This window comes from Dama dama, chromosome 31 (assembly GCF_033118175.1).
Source record: "Dama dama isolate Ldn47 chromosome 31, ASM3311817v1, whole genome shotgun sequence".
Classification (NCBI taxonomy): domain Eukaryota; kingdom Metazoa; phylum Chordata; class Mammalia; order Artiodactyla; family Cervidae; genus Dama; species Dama dama.
Window position 1 is genome coordinate 16467995 of NC_083711.1, and position 22714 is coordinate 16490708.

Consider the following 22714-nt stretch of genomic DNA (forward strand, 5'->3'; position numbering starts at 1 on the left):
TTTCATGTATCAAGATTTTAAAATGACTCTGAAAGTTTTTTATCACCTTAGGTGCTTCTCTTCAGTCCTGGTTGGTTCATGAAGCTGTCAGGAAAAGAATCTGCTTTTGATTATACATGGCTTTTCTTGCCTCCAAGATAGTCATTTAAAAAAGCAATTTAGTCTCTTACAATAATTATATTCCAACCTTAATATTTCTTAAGTCTTGCTAGAATATCATTTTCTCCCTTTCCACATATTTTTATGATTAAATTTAAGACAGCAAGTGTACTAAATACTTCAGGCTATATCAAAAATCTAAGAACATTTTTCAACAGAGCCCTAATGACATTGTCTCACCCACAAAATTAACAGTATTTTTAAAATGTCATCAGATAGTCAGATTTTTCCTAAACCTGAGCATTGGTCTTCTCTGCGTGTTTTTCGACACCAGATCCCAGGCAAGACCAGACCTAGCATCTTACATCCTTAACTCTTAGGCTTCAGAACAGCCCTTTTAATATCATGACAGCAAGTTAACAAAGAAGCTGTACCAGTTTTCTTAGAAACTGCCCATCCTCTGGTTTGTCTTATGTCCTCGAGGTTCTATTTAGATTGTTTCTGTGTTCCTGGAATATTTTTCTTATTATGAGTATGTATTGAGAAAATGAAGAAAAGATAGATTGTTTCTCAAATGTTCTAAAGGAGTGTTGCTAGTTACACCAGACCTTGCTTTAATGCTCCTCTTCTCTCTTTGCTATTCTTGTGTTTTAGACGCTAGATTAAACAGGGCAGCCTTTAAAAGTTGGTATGAGGCGAAGTTGCTTCTATGCTAAGCTATCACTATTATAATTTTCCTTCACTTTTCTTTCATTCCTAGCATCCTACAGTGAATACCATTTGTTTTCTGAATTGCAAGAACTTTAGTAACCAACACACCCATAGATTTAACCCTGGATTCTATTCATATTAGTAAGACCATGGGGTGATAGAATTCTGAAGATACAGTCTGTCACATGGGATTTTTGAACTTTCTTGTTGTTGTTCAATTGCTAAGTCGTGTCCGACACGTTGTGACCCTGTGGACTGCAGCACGCCAGGCTTCCCTTTCCTTTACTGTCTCCCAGAGTGCTCAAACTCATGTCCATTGAGTCAGTGATGCTATCTAACCACCTCCTCCTCTGCTGCCCCATTCTCTTGCCCTCAATCTTTCCCAGCATCAGGGTGTTTTCCAGTGAAGCAGCTCTTCACATCAGGTGGCCCAAGTATTGAAGCTTCAGCATCAGTCCGCCCAGTGAACACCCAGGACTGATCTCCTTCAGGATGGACTGGTTGGATCTCCTTGCAGTCCAGGGGACTCTCAAGAGTCTTCTCCAGCACCACAATTCAAAAGCATCAGTTCTTCAGTGCTCAGCCTTCTTTATGGTCTAACTCTCACATCCATACATTACTAAATGGAAAAACCTTAGCTTTGACTAGACAGACCTTGGTCGGCAGTGATGTCTCTGCTTTTTAATATGCTGCCTAGATTTGTCATAGCTTTTTTTCCAAGGAGCAGCATCTTTTAATTTCGTGTTAGTAGTCACCGCCTGCAGTGATTTTGGAACCCAGGAAAATAAAATCTGTCACTGTTTCCACTTTTTCCCCATCTATTTGCCATGAAGTGATGGGACCGGATGCCATGATCTTCATTTTTTGAATGTTGTGTTTTAAGCCAGCTTTCACTCTCCTCTTTCACTTTCATCAAGAGGCTCTTTAGTTCCTCTTCGCTTTCTGCCATTAAAGTGGTATCATCTGCATATCTGAGGTTGTTGTTATTTCTCTCAGCAATCTTGATTTCAACTTGTGAGTCATCCAGCTCAGCATTTCACATGATGTACTCTGCATGTAAATTAAACAAGCAGGGTGACAATATACAGCCTTGACGTGCTCCTTTCCCAATTTTGAGCCAGTCCGTTATTTCATCTCAGCTTCTAACTGTTGTTTCTTGTCCTGCATACAGGCTTCTCAGGAGACAGGTAAGGTGGTTTTCTGAATTTGAAAGATTAAGAAATTCTGTATTCCCCCCTCTTAAGATCTTTCCTAGGACTGCCTAACATCTGACTCTTGTTTTCTGATAAAGAAAATCAAACTGTGCATGCCGTTGTCAGAGATTGCATTGATTTTGAGTGTTTTGCGGGAATATTTCTGTGGGATTTAGTCATGCATCATTCATTCATTCACACACCTGAGCCGGGTGTTGTGGCAAGCACTGTGCGTGTGGTCGTGGCTTTATTTCTCTCTTACGTGGTACTTGTCGTAGGTCAGATGCTCTTCTAAGTACTTTGCAAATTTTAACCCGTGTGTTTTCCGTCATATCCCTGTGAAGTTTCCTGTTACAAGTTTGCCATTTACAGATGAGGAGAAGGAGGCTTCGAGAGGTTCAGTAATTTGCTCATGGTCACAGACCTGAGATTCAGAACCAGGCAGTCGGGTCCCATACTTCACACTTTGATGCATTCTGCCATACTGAAGAGCCCAGCCTCCTTGGACCCTGCATTCTGCCCTCTCTGAAGGAGGCTAGAGGCAGAGGTCACCGTAGTTTCTGCTGTATTAATGGAATTTTGGAACTCGAACTTCCTAGAGCCCATGAGGACTCTCACTTTATTTCCTCGTATCTCTTGTGTCCTCAGATCAGGACCCAGCCTCCCATGCTTCCCATCCCCTCCTCACCCCCAGCCCAGCATCCATGCCAGGGGGCGGCAGGATTTCTGTGAAGAGCCAAATAATATTTGAGGCTCTGCAGGCCATATACAGTCTCTGTCACATATTTTTCTTTGAGTTTGTTTTTTTTTCCCATTCATCTTACAACACTTGAAAAATCTGACAATCACCCTTAGCTCACAAGATGCACAGGAACAAGTCATGGGCTGCCCCCTGCTCCATGTTGTTGCTCTTTGTCCTCCTTTGTGTCCTCCTCAGCTGATCCTGTTTCAGGAGCTCAGGGTCTCCTCTCCCCCTACCACAGGGCCTTTGCACTGCTCTTCCCATTCCACCTTGTGGGGAGCTGTCTTTAGTCCTTGGACTTCACTGACTTTGAGCTTTATTTAGGGCACATTTCAGTTCCCTTCCCTGTAGATGCCTTGTCATACACCTCCAGACCTGCTCAGCTCTCATTTTGGGCCTCCGAGCCCTCCATAATTGTTATCACAGTAGTAATTTTACATTTCTACAGGTGATGATGTCATTGTGCTTTGGGCTATTCAGTTCAGTTCAGTCGCTCAGTCGTGTCCAACTCTTTGCGACCCCATGAATCGCAGCACGCCAGGCCTCCCTGTCCATCACCAACTCCCAGAGTCTACCCAAACCCATGTCCATTGAGTCGGTGATGCCATCCAACCATCTCATCCTCTGTCGTCCCCTTCTCCTCTTGCCCTCAATCTTTCCCAGCATCCGGGTCTTGTCACATGAGTCAGCTCTTCACATCAGGTAGCCAAAATATTGGAGCTTCAGCTTCAACATCAGTCCTTCCAGTGAATACCCAGGACTGATCTCCTTTAGGATGGACTGGTTAGCCCCCGTGAATTACCCTAGTTTCCTCCACAGTGTCCATAACCAGACTCCCGGCTTCCATTCTCATCTCCCTAGTGCCCGCTCTCCACCCTGCAACCAGAGTCATCTTTAAAACAAATCAGATTTAGTCACTGCCATCGAGTATAAATAAACATGCTATTTCTTACCATAACCATCACAGCCTTGCCGGATCACCCCCCACCTGTCTGTCTCCACCCCGCTAATGTACACTTCTCCCCTGCCTCACTCTTCCCACCCCCACCCCCACCTCCATGAGTTCACTGGCTGTTTGTTGTGGGTTTTGTTTTTGTTTTTTTGCTTGGTTGTGTTAATGCTCACCCCCATGCCAGGGTCTTTGCACATGCATTACTCCTGTCTTAACCATACACCCACCTTGACTCTTTTCAGCATTCCAAGTCTCCCACCCACGACCTTTTCTCCATGAGCATGCCCTGCCCATCCTATTTGAGAAGCTGCCCCTATCCCCCACCACACACACATCTTTTGTAGTCACTGGTTAACACATTTGCCTTTTCTGTCTACTGTATTTTTTTGCATAGTTGTAATTTATTTGCGCATATTGTGCCTTCCCTACTAAAATAAGTTCCAAGAAAGCAGAGGCTCTGTCACGTTCACTCATCCACCCCCGGTGCCCACAACAGCACCTGGCACTTGGTCAAAGCAGAGTCAGTGTTGTTGACTGAACCACTGATGTGTGGCTTTGAGAAGCACTTAGTGGGATGATTAAATGAATGGATGAATTAACGCATTACCACTTTTTTTTTTCCTCAATTGGTACACATCCCTCTCAGCTTAAATACTCAGCTGATCACTGACTACAGAAAAAAATAAATGGATACCTGGTCTCTGCAGTTGAGCATCTATCACTGTTAAAACTCAGAGCCCATGGAAAATTCTGGTGCAGCCAGGCTGACGGACTTGTTATTCCTGGTTGCTCATTATCAGGATATTCCTACCTCATACTCACACCCACTTTTCATATCCCACCAGCCCCAACACCTCTAGCTCACAAGAATTACTTTCCCGTGGAATTTCTAATGCATTCAGTACGCGGTACATCTACTATGCAGTAAGTAGTGTAGATTCTCTCACCTGGAATTAGGGCTTCATTAAATGTGTAAGTGTTGATGCATCCTAGTTTAGATTAAGGTTCTGACCTATCTAACTCACCCTTAAGGCCTGAGTCATGAATTTTGGGTGTCTCAGTTTGGTCTTTATCTTCCTAAACTAGGGATCTATGACCAGGGGTCCAGAGGAAGCTAGTGAACAATCTGTAAGGAATGCCTTTAGCTGCAAGTAACAGAAACCCAGTCATTGGTGTTGGGAGCACTGGGCTGGTGTGGTGATACACAGATCCCTTCTTTTTGTATCTTTTGCCCTCACCATCTTAATTAGCTTATGCATCTTAATGTTCATCATCTAATAGTTGACAGATGACTGTTGCCCCATCAGTTAAAGTAGAAGAGCAGGGGGTAAAGGAACAAAAGAGCTCTGACCATCAGTAGGAATCTTATCATCTGGAAAGGAAAAACTTTCCTGAAAGCCCCACCTAGAAGTTCAAGTAGGTGTCCTCTGGCATCTGATTATTCAGCAATATCTTGGTCGCCTGGCCTTCCCTGTCCACAAGACCATGGAGAATTTGGTTTCTTACTTTCTCTGGTCAAAAAATGGATGGGGGAAAGAGTTATGAATGGCTTTAGTGTAGCTTACAAACAGTTCCTGCTGCAGGGCATTTTTCAGGAGAGGTTAGTCAAATTCTTAGAGATCCTTTCATTGACAAGTTAATAATACCCACTACCTAAGGAATGGGGCTTCCCTCATAGCTCAGTCGGTAAAAAATCTGCATGACTGCAGTCCATGGGGTCGCTAAGAGTCGGATACGACTGAGCGACTTCACATTCATTTTTCACTTTCATGCACTGGAGAAGGAAATGGCAACCCACTCCAGTGTTCTTGCCTGGAGAATCCCAGGGACGGGGGAGCCTGGTGGGCTGCCGTCTATGGGGTCGCACAGAGTTGAACACGACTGAAGTGACTTAGCAGAAGCAGCAGCAGCAGCAACGCAGGAGACCCGGGTTCGATCCCTGGGTTGGGAAGATACTCTGGAGGAGGAAATGGCAACCCACTCCAGTATTCTTGCCTGGAAAATCCCATGGACAGAGGAGCCTGGTGGGCTACAGTTCATGGGATCTCAGAGTCGGACATGACTTAGCTACTATACCACCACCAGCAGCACCTAAGGAATGCCATCGAAAAAAACTATACCGAAACTCAGTAGACTGCTTAAGAGAAATCTGTGGGGGTCAGTTTTAGACATCACCTATAGGCAACACAGAGTCTAACGGTGTATTAAATGTAAGAAGTTTTCTTTAGTAATCATCAGCATATGATGGATTGAATCCCAGGAGCATCAAATTCACTTACAAAATATCTAAACTGATGAATTAGTTTAGAGAATTAGTAACTTAGCTAATTCAATGAGGCCAAATTTGTATGTATCATAATCTTCTGTTTTTTAATGTGTTCAGCTCCTTACAGTTTTTGCTCAGAGGGGGTTGGGAGCTTGAAGTGGAGGAACATTTGTTCTGATTTGTAGGCCCTGAAAATACCAGTTTTATTCATTAACAAGCTATTATCCTAGACCAGTTGTGAGAGTATTTAAGAAGAGTAGCCATGTCCTCTCCTTTTTAATCCTTTTTGCTGAACTGGTGGATCAGATGGTAAGGAATCCACCTGCATTGTGGGAGACCTGGGTTCGATCTCTGGGTTGGGAAGATCCCCCTGGCGGAGGGCATGGCAACCCCCTCCAGTATTCTTGCCTGGAGAATCCCGTGGACAGAGGAGCCTGGCGGGCTACAGTCTATGGGGTTGCAAAGACTCAGACACGCCTGAAGCAGCTAAATATGCACACGGTGTACACAGAAGCACAGCTAACACAGGTATTGCAGCTCAATGGATTTTCAAAACAGCACACAACCAGATCGCCGACACCCAGATCAAAACACAGCCTTGCCCACTCCCAGAAGCCCCCCCTTCTGCTTCCTCCCGGTCATAAACTTCCCCTCACCGAAGTCTAACAGCTCCTCTGAATGCTAACAGTGGTGAGGAGTAACCGTTTTCATAGTTTATATAAACAGAATCATCTATATGAAGTGTGTCTTGTATCTTATGTTTGGCTTCTAACGGTGCCTTTTGGATGGGGGAGAGAGTGGCTTTTTCTTACTTAGCTGTCCCCCCTCTTGAAACATTTACTCAGAACCGTGAATAATAAGCTTCCTACTTTCTCACATTTTCTGGCAACTTCTAATTTTCCTAATTTAGCAGCCATAATTTCAGGGGCTGCTTTCCTCTGGGACAAAGGTATCCAGCCATCATACCTTCCAGGCTAAACTGGCAGCGCTAAGACCTGGGCTGGAATGAGTGGGAAAGGACTGTCTGTTTACCTTTTGAAAACTTTGCTTTCTCTCTCTATCCCCTTACCCTGGGAGACTCTTTTCTTCTGGTTTCCCGATGAACACAGAAGTGTCTGAGTGTCTTCCTGTTGAGACTTGCCCTTCTGGCCCCCGTGGGTCCTACATTCTGGGAACCGCCAGTCACTCTGTTTTCACTCTTCCCTCTTCCCTGCTGTAGTTCAGATCTCCTGATTGTCAATTCACAAAAACCCTGGGAATCTACTTTCTCTCTGCCATTTCCTCTCCTTTGTCCTACAGAGTGCGGGAGAGGTGGGGGAGAAAAGTTATCAGTCTTAATGGAGAAGATGAAAGAATAAATACAGCTTTTTTAGAGAATGCAAATGGTGAGCTGTTTTGCATGACTTAAACAAAAATCAACTGAAACTAGTAAGTGAATCAGAATCTTTTCTTGTCTCAAGGGAGTCTTAGGGAGCCAACTGTGATGAGTGGAATCTATCAAGGTCAGACTTAGAAATTTGAACACCACCTTTGTGATGCAGTGTATCCTTCACTCAACTAAAGTCTTACTTGCTGACACATAAAATTGTATCCTCAGTGATTGATTTCCTCATGATAATGTCCCTTTGACCCTTCAACCTGTTTATTTAATTCAGATGCTCCTAGGATGATGAGCGTTTTCAGATCATTCCCTCATGCCTTAGAATTGTTTTCATTATTGGAATTTAAAGGCTGGAAAAGCTGTCTACTTTAAATTGACAGAGGCTAAAATGTGTGAGTGAATGAATGAATATTCCACCATGTGCTCAAAGTACTATTTTATTGTGAGTTTACTTGTTGATGAGACATTGCTCTATGATGCTCAGCCTCACATTTCCATAAACTGGACCTTCTTGCATGCATTTATTTATTTATTTTAGTTACTGTGGCTCACCTTGGGGACTTCCCTGGTGGTCCCCTGGCTAAGACTCTGTGCTCCCAATGCAGGGGTCCTGGGTTCACTCCTTGGTCAGGGAATTAGATCCCACATGCCCCATGAAAGTGAAAATGAAAGTGTTAGTCACTCAGTCATGTCCGACTCTTTGTGATCCCCATGAACTGTAACCCACCACGCTCCTCTGTCCATGGAATTCTCCAGGCAAGAAGACTGGAGTGGGTTGCCATTTCCTTCTCCAGAAGATCTTCCCAACCCAGGGATCGAACCCGGGTCTCATGTATTGCAGGGGGATTCATAACACAACCAAATAAAAAAATAGATGTAAAGCTAACTCACCTTGGTCACATCACAGAACAGAGTTGTCTAGCAGTTGAAGAGAAGGTGGAAAACTTTTTTTAATTTTATTTTTTTCCCTTTCTGTGTTTCCAGCTATTTATGAAAACTGCAAATAGAAGTTATAATGTTGGCATGTTGGGCCTTTTAGGGGAAGACACCACGTCATTAAAACATAGCTGTGTGCTACTGTTTTAATGGTGTCCAAAGAGATAATTGAATTCATGGACGTCTAAATTTAATTCCAGAAATCAAAGCTATGGTAATAAGAACTGGACGTGAGTTCTCTCAGGCCAAGTAATTTAATTCCTCAGCCAGCTGAACTGTTCTGTGTCTCTGTTCCTTGTTATTATGCCAGGAAATTGCTCCGGCAGATGCAGTGATGGATGGTAGGCATGTATTTTACTCTTTTTCATGGCTGGACACATACCAGAATGCAGATTGCTTTAAACACAGCTGTTTTTATGCACATGCTTTCTGTTTGGAGTTTTAAATGCAACATTCAAGTCATAACAGAGATGGTTGGGGGGGCTTGGGGGATGCCCTGGGGCGTTTTCATCACCCCACCCAGAAGCCCACTGTTGTCTGTACCCTGGATTGCATACCCAGACCCTGGCATTCCACCCGCACTTCACATGTTGTGGTTTAAGAAGACTGATTGGATTGGATTTTTCTCTCTTGTTTTCCATGAATTTTCCATTTAATTTGGAGAACTAAAGAGTATTGCTGTATATGTTTCCACGTTACTCTCTCCATTCATCCCACCCTGTCCTTCCCCCTTCTCCATATCCATAAGTCTGTTCTCTATGTCTTCATATACACCACCACATGTCAAATAGATAGCCAGTGGGAATTTGCTATATGACTCAGTGGACTCAAACCAGGGCTCCATGACAACGGGGAGGAGTGGGATGGGGTGGGAGGTGGGAGGGAGGTTGAGAGGAAGGGGACAGCGTTATACCTGTGGCCAACTCATGCTGATGTATGGCGGAAACCAACACAGCATTGTAAAGCAATTACCCTTCATTTAAAAACAAATAACTTTAAAAAATACAAATAAAGAGTGTTGGTGCCTGTGATCTCGTTGAATACAGAAGAGAGCTCAAACACAAGAAATGGGCCCATGGCATGCCTTAGGTCATCTTTAGTCACTAGCAGTACATCAAGATTTTGTAGAAAAATGAGGAGGCAGTATATTGGCTAAAATTGAGGCATCTAAGCAGCTGTTAAGTTTAGGATTCTTTTGAAATGTTGCCTTAAGCGGTAGACATTTGTGCAGGAATTCAGGCAATGAAGAAATCAATGATTGCACCCCATTTCTCTCTAAGCAGGTGAAGGTTTATACCATCTGACGATCAATGCCAGTGTTTCTCTTCCCCCTCTTACCTATTTCTTCATGGTCTCATGGAAACGTTTAAATAACTGGTTAGGGTTTTCTCTGCATTAACATGTCATTTATTCAATTGATAATAACATATCATGATACATTATTATTAATGTTATTCCTCCTAAATAAGTTTCTCCATATTCTTTAGCCTCTTAGAATGTGTTCAACATTCAAATGTGTTCATTTATTGTTCATATATCATATTTAATCAGAATTAGAAAAGCATTCCACTTGGGGGTGGGAGGATTATACACTTTTGTTTTGTTTTACTTTATTTTTATCTTCATTCCATGGCATGAGGGATCTTAGTTACACGATCAGGCATCAAACCCTCACCCCCTGCATTGAAAGCATGAAGTCTTTAACCACTGGGCCACCATGGAAGTCCCTACACATTTTTGTAAATCTTTAAAAAGTCCTTTAAATTCTGGGTTGATCAGGGAACTTCTTCTAGTGCTATATTCATCTTTTCACAGCTCTTTCTCTTTTTCACTCTCACCCCTTGTGGCTGCCGTGTCAGACTTTCAGGATTTGAAAGCCTTCTGCCATCCTCCTATCTCCCTACATTACCAAATCCTACCATTCTCTTTCCCTCACACGTCTGAAATCTGATTTCCTTTACAATGCCCAGCTCACATCCCAGGGCTTCAGGTGGCGGCTGACAGGCACTCTCCAGATTCCTGTCACTTCCCCCAGCAATGAGCTTCTCCTTGTGAGCAGGAATCGGTCTGGGATACAATGTAAATGTCAGCAGGGCAGTTCTCAGTCCTACTGCCGTAGTGCTTCTTGTTAAACAGACCTGGAGTAGATGCTCTGGTGAGCTGATATCCTCCAGCACATCTAGATCTTTTTCCTGTACTGGTTTTGTGATCTGATCAGGGATGAAATTATTTCTCCTCTGCAGCCCCATGGCACGTGAGATGCTTTCACTGTTAAACACTTAGATTCCTCCCTTCATTTATCATCTTTCAGTTGCTCTCAACCACATCTGCACTGGCAGGCACATGACTGCCACAAGAATATCTTACTTGGACTTCTGGATTTTGTTCCAGACATATTCTTTGGCTATCCAAATTTGCTGATTTATTACTCACCATTCTGATCGAGTATATATATATACATGTTTAATGCCATAAATATTATTTCTGATCCCCTTCCCAATTATACTGTGACTCACTGCCTGTCTGTTCCCATTATTCTCAGTGTTGCATATTTCAGGGGTCCTCAGAATATTGTCCTCCCACTGTCAGCAGCAGCATTACCTGGAAAATTGTTAGAAATGAAAATTCTCATCCCCTATCCCACCACTGACTCAGAAATCTGGGGGTGGTGCCTGGTGATCTGTGTTTTAATAAACCTTCCAGGTGCAGCCTTCTGATGCTTGCTGAAATGTGAGAACCACTGAAATATCTGGTATTCTAGAAAGCTTACACAACTAGCAAAAGGGAGCACAGATATAGTTTCAGTAAGCATCCCTACCATTGAGTATTACACAGGTTTTGTCGCTATTGTTCAGTCGCTAAGTCATGTCCCACTCTTTGCAATCCCATGGACTGCAGCACACCAGGCTCTCCTGTCCTTCACTGTCTCCCAGAATTTGCTCAGATTCATGTCCATTGAGTCGGTGATGCTATTTAACCATCTCTTCCTGTCCTACCCCCTTCTCCTCCTGCCCTCATTCTTTCCCAGCATCAGGGTCTTTTCCAGTGAGTCAGCTCTTCACATCATGTGACCAAATTATTGGAGCTTCAGCATCCGTCCTTCCAATGAATATTCAGGACTGACTTCCTTTAGGATTGACTGGCCTGATCTCCCTGCAGTCCAAGGGACTCTCAAAAGTCTTCTCCAGCACCACAGTTCAAAAGCATCAATTCTTCAGTGTTCAGCCTTCCGTATGGTCCAACTCTCATATTCCATACATGACTACTGGAAAAACCAATTTCTTCTTCCCCTTTCATTTCTAATTCAACATTCTAATTCTAAACATTCAACAGTAATATTGAACGAATTTCCACATCCCCTTATTGAATATCTAGTATGCAGGTGCTTTGTGGTATTTTCACATGTTTTATAACAAGTGACCCCAACAATACGGTAAACTTTGTTTTGGCATCCCCCACCCCAACCTTTTTGATAGACTTTATTTTTAAGAGCAATTTTAGGTTTAGAAAAAAATTGAACAGGAAATACAGAGCGCCCCCCCCAATTATTAACATTTTGCATTAGTATTGTACACTTGAACCAATATTGATGCATCATTGATAAAATCCATAGTTTACATTCAAGTTCATGTTTTGTGTTGTACGGTTCTATGGGTTTTCACAAATGCATTGCATGTATAGCAGACGATTGTATATATTGTCTCTGATACAGTGTATTACAGAGCAATCTCACTGCCCTTCAAACCCCTCTGTTCTACCTGTTCATTCCTTCTTTCCTCACTCCAAACTCCTAGCAACCACTGATCTTTTTATGGTCTCCATCCAGTTCGGTTCAGTCTCTCAGTCGTGTCCAACTCTTTGTGACCCCATGGACTGCAGCGCACCAGGCCTCCCTGTCCATCACCAACTCCTGGAGTTTACTCAAACTCATGTCCATGGAGTTGGTGATGCCATCCAACCATCTCATCCTCTGTCATCCCCTTCTGCTCCTGCCCTCAATCTTTCCCAGCATCAGGGTCTTTTCCAATGAGTTAGCTCTTCACATCAGGTGGCTAAAGTATTCGAGTTTCAGCTTCAGCATCAGTCCTACCAATGAAGGACTGATCTCCTTTAGGCTGGACTGGTTGGATCTCCTTGCAGTCCAAGGGACTCTCAAGAGTCTTCTCCAACACCACAGTTCAAAAGCATCAATTTTTTGGTGCTCAGCTTTCTTTATAGTCCAACTCTCACGTCCATACATGACTACTGGTAAAACCATAGCTCCATAACCATGGTCTCCATAACATTGCCTTTTCCAGGATGTCATATAGTTGGAATCACGGTAGCCTCTTTTTGCAGCTGTGTAAACCAAGATCTTTGTTCAGAGATTAAAAAGTTGCAGATCTGCTGAGCTGGGAATCGTAGTGTGACCTGCTGGCTTCAGACCTCCTATGTGTTTTGTTTTTTTTTGAGGGTGTAGCTTTTTTTTTTTTTTTTCCAGTGGGTTTTGTCATACATTGATATGAATCAGCCATGGATTTACATGTATTCCCAATATGCAGTGCCATGTTCCCTCTCAAGGACCCAAGGCTCCTTGTCATTGGTTTTCTTTTTCCTTGCCCGAAATGTGTTTAATGACTACTGCTATTATTTCTCCCTCCTGCTCCAGTGAAGACAAAGTCGTAGAAGTGGCAGAGGAGGAAGAAGTGGCGGATGTGGAGGAAGAAGAAGCCGACGACGAGGAGGATGATGAGGATGGTGAGGAAGTGGAAGAAGAGGCTGAGGAACCCTACGAGGAGGCCACGGAGAGGACCACCAGCATCGCCACCACCACCACCACCACGGAGTCTGTGGAGGAGGTGGTCCGAGGTAACCCACTGTCACTTGGATTTTCTTGCTCGGGGAAAAGGAAGGCATCACACCAGAGTTTGAAATTTCCATCCAGCCTGCCATCACTGCCTCCCAGGTGATGGGAGGTAACACGTTGCCTTGTGCTTGTGGAACTTTTTTTGGATGAACAAGCATCCAACGATTCATTTAAAAAAATGTGAAACCTTGATATTACAGACTGTTCTGTGCCTGCTACTTCTGTATGCTACTTGGCACGTTGTTCTGCAGAACTCCGCCTACTGGGGGCCATGTCATTTGACAAGGACCAGGTTAGGTGGCCTCCTTGTCATTCTTCTGACAGTGGGTGTTGATTGCACTCCATTGTCCGAGGCCCCTTTCATCACCAAGATCATGAGCTCCTTGATGCCAAAGGCTGAATTTTACCTAGTGTGATGCAGGGTGCTTGCCTTATAGAAACTTTTCAATAAATGTTGGTTGAGTGAGTAGTTGTGATTAGATTTAATTTAATTTTAAAGCAAAAGAAGGCCACTTGGAGAGCATGACATTATTTTTTGCTGAAATTTAACTTGGATGACTTGTGTTGTCTATACGATAGTTTACTGGGGGAAGGGACAGTGCCTTCTTAGAGAGGCAGATCTTAGACTTTGTTTTTCTGGTTAATCAATGCTTCTATTGGAAATGTTGTATACGGAACGAACTAGAAGACCCCCTTTTTGTCTCCCTGAAATAAAAGCAAGGTTCAGTTTACACTAAACAACCAAAATTATTGAATTGTTGAGTTGCCTTTCTTAAAGGGTATATGTTTGTTTTGCAAGTAGTAAAAGATGGGCCTAAGATTAGATTGAATGAGTACAGACATAAATATTGTTTTAATGCATTGCAGGTACTTTTAAAGTCTGTCCACAAATGCTACAACAATATGGTCACTTTTATTAAAGTAAAATGCTTTCTCCTCCATTGTTAAATTGGAGCTTAAAATAAGCTACTCTTTTTGCTTCACATAGATTCCTAATGATCACTGTGGTATGCCATCTTCCCCTCACTGCATTTTTTATAACTTTGCTGAAGTATAATTTACATATAAAATTCACTCATCTTAAGTGCAGAGGTGTATAATTCAGTGGCATTAATAAATGTATCAGATTGTGAAACCATCACAGAATCCAATCTTAGAACATTTTCATCACCCCAGTCCTCACACCCCTTCACCGTGAATTCTTATTCTTACCGCTAGCCCTCAGCAACCATTGATCTTCTTTATGTCTCTACAGATTTGCCTTTTCTAGACTTTTAATATAAGTGGGGTCATACATGGTCTTTTGTGTCTGGCTTCTTTCACTTAACATAGTAGTTTTGAAGTTTTGCATTTCTTTAACTTGTAGCTTTTAAAAGTGAGATTATTCTGAGTTGAACACTCAGAGTTAGCTTAAAATCTATTGCAATATCACATATTCTCTTAAAATATACATAGAATACCAAATAGATCGCTTAACTTTGTAATTCCCTATGAAATGACAACAATTTCTTCAGTTGAGCATGTACTTAGATACACATTTAAGTAAATAAGCATTTTGTTTGAGGCACTGTTTTTCAGGAGGTTTTCCATGTACCTCTTAGGACCATCCGTGCAGATCTAGCTACATGAACTTGTTAGCTTCTATTTTCCTAGCAGGGAAAGATGGATTTTTCAGGGGTTCTTTTTCTTTTGCTCCTGATAATTGTTTGATAACACATTCTTTTCAGGTTTACACTGATCAACCTGTGAGTATACATTTAAGATAAATAGGACTGTTCATAGATACTAATCACTGGTTCAGTTACAAGGGAATTTTAATCAGTTTTATTGAAGCATACCTATTAGACTTTTAAATTAACTGGAGGCCCTACAGCCTTCTACTAGTTAAAGTGGCTACAGAGATATCATAGGATATATTTCAGTGTCTTTATTTCTATAATCTATGTTTCAGTGTTGTAAATTGCTTTAGTTTTGAAGGTATACTATATTTTACTTTAGAAGATATACCGTGAAAAAAAGGAAAAAATAAACTAAAAAAATCCAGTAAAAAATAAAGAGAGACAATTCACAAGACAAAAGCTATGGCTCTTAAACAATGTAATACAATTTAGCAATGCATTTCAGAAGTAAAAAGTGTGAATCCCGATCTAGCAATTCAAAAATGACAAATATACATAGCTATTTATTGAGCACTATTTGAAACAACAAAGATTGTAGACAACCTAAAAGTCTTTAATACGATTTTGGCTAAAGAAATTATTATATGCCATACTTTGGAATATTTTGCAATTATTAAACAGAATAAAGCAATTTATATGTGAACCAAAAAAAGATGTGTGACTATAAATTACAGCAGCTAGTATTCTGCTGTGGGACTCAAGTTCTTGTGCTCTCCACCAGGATAGTTGCTTGCATAATCATTATTGCCCACCTATTCAGCATTCATTTTTGGAGTACCTCTTTTGAATAAGCCATTTTACTGGGCTCAGGGGATCAGTAATATGATGAGAACACACAGGATAGCTGACCGTGATGGATGTGAAAGTCTAGTAGGAAACATAAGCCAAAAAAATACAGAGTCTGTGTTGTAAAAAGTATGAGCCCAGAGCCTGCTTCACAGTACAGGAGATTGATCAGGGATGGGTCTATGAAAAAGATGGCATTTGAAGGCAGACTAGAAGGGCTGGTGGTGGAACTACCAATAGATTGTCTTGCAGCCTACTTCAGGGTCATTAAGAACAGCCAAACCAATATGGTGCCTTGAGAGGGTACATGGCATGCTTGGGAGATAAGGTCAGTCCAATTAAAGTAGAGCAGGTAAATCTTCCATAAGAGGATTACAGGAAGGTAAGTTGGGACTAAAATGTGGAGACCTTTAATGCCAGGCCGGCGAATGTTGCTATTAACTGAGGGTAATTAGTTCAGGACCTATTATGTGTTGAGGATTTTTCTAGTAGAAACAATGAAGAGATTTTTGTTTTTTACTACTGCTATTGAGGGGATGGGTGAGCAGTAAGTGACACAATTTATGCAGTATATGAGAGAATGCCACAGAAACGTAGGCCGAATTCCAGACCCAGACAGAATTTTCTTGAGATAATATGGTCTTGTTACATTCTGAATAATTCCAGTTCTTTGTGCTTCAGTTTTTCTCTAAATGTAGCATTATTAGATATTAAATAGAAATAGAGGGCATATACATTTCTTGTATTTTTTATAGAAAGACAACTACAATTAAAAGAGAACTTTAGAAAAAAAAATATCTCCAGGCTAAAGATTAAAAAAAATAAAAGAAACTAACCTTAAAAGATAAGTTGATAATGCTGTTGTCAAGAACAGCATTAATAGTGGCCTTCTTAAAACAAATACCTAATATTAGAAGTACCAATTATTAATGCTAGAACTAGAAGAGCCTTTAATGGGATCTCTCCTTCCATTCAAGACTCCTGAAATAAGCAGAAGCTGTGATTGAAGCAAGACTTTCTGGGAAAGGAGGCCTAAGAGGAGAAACATGTTAATGGTATATATTGGATCTGTGTCAGAGTTTTCTGTATTCCCATCTAATTCTGATAAAGAAGTAGAAGATTCTGATGGTCACATTAAAGCGACCAGTTTCCTGTGGTTCCCTCCACCCCATTGGTATAGGAAGTGGGTTACAACTATTTCCTAATGAACAGTGTCAATGCCATAGCTGACTGCTAACTTTGTAAAACTCTAATAACATACAGCTGGCCCCTCCACTGACAATAAAGGTTGGAAATGACCTGCAAAGAAGAGAGATTGAAAAGAGGCTTACCATCTCATTTCCGGTGTTAATGTTTCAGTGCCCGAGAGAAAATGTGATTTACAACCACACTTAATAATGAACATTCTTCATTACCAACACATTGCTACTAGTATGCGTCTTTAATGTGCTTCATAAAAAACCTCAATAGTTTTGTCCCATTACAATTTGAAAGAAATAGGCAGAGGGAAGAAAAATATAGGACATTTCAACATAGTCAGAAAATGTTCAGCCATATTGTATTAGAATCATTGATATCAAAGCAGAAGATGCCAGTTCTGATTCTGATTCTGTTAACTGATTCCAAAGGAGAAAGGGATCGTTGAGAAGTGAGCACACCTATCTGACTTTAGCATCTATGGTTTTGATCTAGTGGAATAAGCCCATACCAATTTGCATACAGCAGTAGTCCACCAGGAAACCCCTAGTAGATGTAGACACTTGCTCCTAATTTTCTGTGTTTTGAGAAGTGCTTGCATTTCATGAACCTAAGACATCAGCGTACACTGTTGACTCAACCACGAATCCTAAACTCTGTGTGCTGTGCGCTCAGTCATGTCCAAGTCTTTTTGACCCCATGGACTGTAGCCCTCCAGGCTTCTCTGTCCGTGAAATTTTCCAGGCAAGAAGACTGGAGCGGGTTGCTATTTTGTATTCCAGGGCATCTCTCTGACCCAGGGATTGAATCCATGTCTGCTGCATTGACAGGCTGATTCTTTACCACTGGGAAGCCCAAACTCTGATTAGATGTGGGTGTTGTAGTAAATGGCATAGTCTATGATTTAGCTAGCCAGTTCTGTTCATCCAGAGTAACTGGTTTTTTCTATATGTTCACTGATTCAGCAAGTACACATTTATCACGCCTCTGCTGATGGCTCGGCACTTCTCTGCTATAGCAGGTGTGATGGGGAGCTGGCTGTTACTGCGTCGTGGCCGATCAGGCTGGGATTTCTTGTTTTCAGGATCACCACTCCCCTTGCCTTTAGGGCAGGGATTCTGTCTCTTAATCCTTGTAATGTGCTGAGTGGTGGTAGAATTTTTATTTCCCATGTAAAGCCAAGGCAAATAAAGCTGAGAGAAATTTTTTAAACCTTGTCCATAATCACAAAGCTGGTAAGTGGTGAAGCCAGGATTTGGGCTTAGATGGACCAGAGTGTTTTTTACCACCCTAATGTTATTTTTTTTTTCTTTTTCCTTTTGTTTATAAATACACACTAGTTCAATTTAACCTGTGTCCCCTTGTAAATGTCTGTTCCTTTGTTCTAGGCATGTGTTCATCTTGGTATTGTTTCACTTTGAGCATTTCCTGACTTTTAGAATGCTTATTTATATAATAATAGTATCATTTTATCTTATTTTTATATTAAACTATGGCCACAGGCTAAATATGGACTGTCACCAATTTTCTAATCAAAGGTTTTATTAGGATACAGCCAATCCCATTTGTTTACATATTGTCTGGGGCAACTTTCATGTTACAGAGGCAGAGTTGAGGAGTCGAAAAAGATACCATGTGGCCTGCAAAGCTGAAAATATTTACTATCCAGGCCTTTATAGGAAACTTCTGATACTGATCATTAGAAACACAGTAGGAAGTTTTTATATCTCAGATATTACCATTCCAAGTTAATTTCATTAAGGTGGTTTTATTATGGGTAGAGATAGACTAGTAAAGTGTTTAAAGAGAAAATTTTTTAATAATTTTATGGTCTTGGGCCAGTTACCAAGATACCCTCGGTAAGTCTGTTTTCCCATGTGTGTTTTATAGATGCTGTAATGATGTTGCATGTTTATTACATGATTACTCTAGATGATCCATGCTAAGCATTTACCATATAATGCCTGGCACATTCTAAGTTTTCCATATGTTTTAAAAGGAAAGGCTGCTCAGAGTCAAAGCCTGGCTTTACAACCTACAGACTGTGTAAATTTGTATCAGTGAAATAACCTCTATACCTCATTGCTTCCCTTTGAAAAATGTGATTCAATAATACCCACCTAGTTTTAACCATTTTGTGAGGATTAAATGAAGTAATTCACAGGAAACACTTAGCACTGTTCCTGGTAGACAGTAAGTGCTCAACTAACCTAATCTACTATAGCTGGAGGACAGAGGAGCCTGGCAGGCTACAGTCCGTGGGTCACAAAGTCAGACATGACTTAGTAACTGAACAATAACAACTATAGTTGCCCTGGTCTGTGTGTCATTTTGATTCCCCAGAGAACTAACACTTACTCCTAGTTAGGAATGCCAAAGGTAACCCAACAGATTGTCTTTTTGCATTATAAAATGCATCAATGAGATGCATCCATTTCTATTATATAATAGAGCTGTTATTTATGGGCATATATTAAGGAGAAAACAGCTTAAACTTGGTTACTTGATTAAATTACCTTTTGTGACTATATTGCATATTCAAATATCTGCAGTTCAATTTTGTGTCTGGCTGAAAACTGAATCAAGATAGTTTTAAATACCATTGCATTTCAAGGTGGAGTTTCATTTCTTGAGGGTATTTTAAACCTCTTGGAAGTTCAACTATTAAATGGACAGAGATACTGATTGAGGAGACAATTTAACCATACCATACGATGATGAAGTTTAAAAGTTTGATCTAAATGTTGCTTGCCTTGGGCTAGGTGACTTGACCTCCACAGAATTAAATTACTGTTCATCTCCCTCTGGTTACTGTTAATCTCTGAGAAGCGTCGTGTGATTTGCTGCTGTACATTCCACCAACACAGACCAGGCACTCCTAGGAACTGGGCATTGCACCGGTTCTTGAGAACACAGGGATATGAAGAAGGTGGCTCACTCAGGTTGCTTCCAGCCAGAGCTGTATACTCACTCTTCAGGAGAAACCAGCCTTTCTCGCCTGGCTGGGGAGAAACTTTGGCAGCCCAGGGGAGGGAAAGTGCCCAGCCAAGAGACAGAATTTTCACCTACAGCATTGCCAAGAAGTTGTCGTCTGAGTGAGTTTTTTTAAAGGAGAATAGGGATTTGCCTGTTAATGGAGCACTGAATAGAACGAATCCGAGAAGTACCATAAATAAAGCAGAACGGCTTGTGTTATCCCAAGGGTAGAGCAGACAGAGGTTGACCTGATTTTCACGTCCCCTGTGTTACCTGTCTGTAATCCATGTGCCACTTGCAAGGCAGCCCATCACTCACTGGTAGGATTCTTTTTCATTGCTTGTATTTAACTTTCCATGAAGTTTGGAGAAGACTATGAGCTTGACTTGCTGCAGACATGGAAATATACTCACATACTTTTGTTGGGGTTCTCATAGCAGCACACTAGCCCAAAATGAAAATAAAACTCCCTTATGGGTTTGAAAACAGGGCAAAGGAATAATGGCTGCTTCCTTTTGAGGAAGACTTTACCCTTCTCTGTTAGGACCACAGACAGGTAAGTTCCACTCCTGTTCCTGGACCAGAATGTAGCATCCTTTTCATGACTTTGAGAGAACTAGTATCCACGCAGGGCAGAGATGTGACAGATGGCAGCCTATTATTTTGTGCCCCATGGCACTGCAGCCATTGATTTTGAGGTTGTTTGATATATGCTTTGGTAAAGGCAGAGTGAAGCATGGCATTAACAAGCTTCTTTCCATGCTCATTCAAATAATTTACTTCAAATGTGAGAAACAGAGCCATATAAAAGACTGCGTGTGATGTGTTTACATATATAATTTTTTAGTAACAATTTTTTTGAAATATAGGTTTCATACTGTGGAATATAGAAGTCAGTGGTTTAATATATCCACTAAGATCTTCATTGCCACATAGAAAGTTCTGTTTTTGAACTTGATTTTGCTTGAACTTTTACATGGCTAATAGTGCTTATTTTTACCTTCTACACTTTTATTTGTGTCAAGATTCTTTAATACAATGTTAGAAAAGGAAATAATCAGCTGAAGGTATTTTAACACAATTATGTCTAAATTTCTTATAAAAATAAAATTTTCAGCCCTGTTCAATTAAAGGCCAGAAACTAGGTTTTTAAAAAATGCTAGTCTTTCTTATGTTTTTCCCTAAATCAGTTGCTGTCCAAAAAATTTACAAATGTTGGCAATTGTATATATTTTCACAACACAGAGTCTGCAATTTTAAAAAATCAAATATAGTAAAAGAAATCCAGCAAATGAGAGAACAGAGCATTTAAACATGCATGTCATTTTCAGCTAATTTTTAGCTAATCTATATGTTCCATTAAGTAGAGGCTCTGATTCCTTGGGCAGGTAACAATTGTGTGTTTTAATGGAAATCTTTAGTTCCCTTGTAGAAAAAGACTTTCTGGAGTTTTTAAGCAGGATGGATTTCAGTCTAAACACCTGTTTCTTTGTCCCCCTAAAAATGTATCACCTCTTCTGACATTTGACCTTTTGTGATTCTATTAGCAGAAGAGTAAGACGTCAAGAGGAGGCAAAGCTGAACAAATATCACATAAAAATGATGTTCAGTGGAACGTTTATAGCTGAATAATGCCATTTGTAGCAACATGGAAGGACCTAGACATTATCAAATTAAGTGAAGGAAACCAGACAAGGTGTCAAACTAAGAAGTAAACCAGACAAGGATAAATGTCATATGGTATCACTGATATGTGGACTCTAAATAAAAAGGATACAAATGAACTTATATATAAAACAGAAAGACTTTGCCTCACAGGGAGGAAGGATAAATTAGGAGTTTGGGATTAACACATACACACTGCTATATATAAAATAGGTAATCAATAAGGACTTACTGCATAGCACAGGGAACTCTACTCAGTATTCCGTATTAAGTATAGGGGAGAATAATCTGAAAAAATTACATATGTATGTATAACCAAATCACTTTGCTCTACACCTGAAACTAACACAACATTGTAAATCAACTACATTTCAATTTAAAGAAAATTAAAACAAGTGTTCAGGAAAACGCCTTGGCCTTCAAGATAGCAGCACAAACTTTAAAAATTAGGAGACTCTTGAAACAGTAAAAGGAGGTGAAAATAGTGCCCTTTGTTATAAAGTACTGTACTGACTTAATAATAGTAAGACAGTGCTGGTGTTAACTATGAGGATGGGTTTATCTCCTCCCCTTAAATTTATTTATGCTTTTGTTGGGTATAATTTCTGAGAACAGAATATAGACAGGAATTTCACGCTACTTGCACGTGAAATTAAGTTCCTGATATGTCGTGTTATCTAATTCTCATGAGGATATCTCTTCTGGAATTTACCAGCATCTGTTACCCAGGATTTCTGAGGTGTTGCTGACTGCCGCACAGTAGCTTTGGTCAAATGATGGGGCAAAGTCACTAAAACGCAGCATGAATCCTGGTGTTTGCATGGGCTATGGCAGGGTTTCTCCATCTCAGCATTATTAATGTTTTATGCCGGACAGTTCTTTGTTGTGGAGACTGTCTTGTTCGTTGTAGGATGTTTAGCAAGATCCCTGGCTTCTACTGTAGCGCCCCCGAGGTGTGATGACCAAAAATGCATCTCTAGCCCTTGATACATGTCCCTTGGGAGGTGATAAGAAGCACAGACTTTCTCGTTGCAAACCACTGAGCTTTGATATTGAGATCGACAGTGATCCTGGCTTTAAATATATGAGCAGAGAAATACCCCTGCGATACTGTGTCTCATGTTAATGTAAGTCATGACACCTGACTCTGCTTTGCACATTGTAGGTAGCAGTGAACATTTGTTTCAATTTGAGAAGAAAAACTAAAATAAACGAAATATATGCTAAAAAAAAAGTTAAGTACTCATTTAGTAAAATAAAAACTGATATTTGATATGTCATGTAT

The 22714-nt window shown here is 40.8% G+C and overlaps 1 protein-coding gene across 6 annotated transcripts in view; it reads left to right on the forward strand.

Annotated features, from left to right (window-relative positions):
* APP (amyloid beta precursor protein) overlaps positions 1-22714 on the forward strand; it is a 287707-nt gene that overhangs the window by 144451 nt on the left and 120542 nt on the right. For all 6 annotated transcript variants that reach the window (XM_061134302.1, XM_061134303.1, XM_061134304.1 and 3 more), the window contains exon 6: positions 12929-13128. In XM_061134302.1, coding sequence (XP_060990285.1) covers positions 12929-13128 — 200 coding nt within the window. The remainder of the gene's footprint in view (positions 1-12928; positions 13129-22714) is intronic.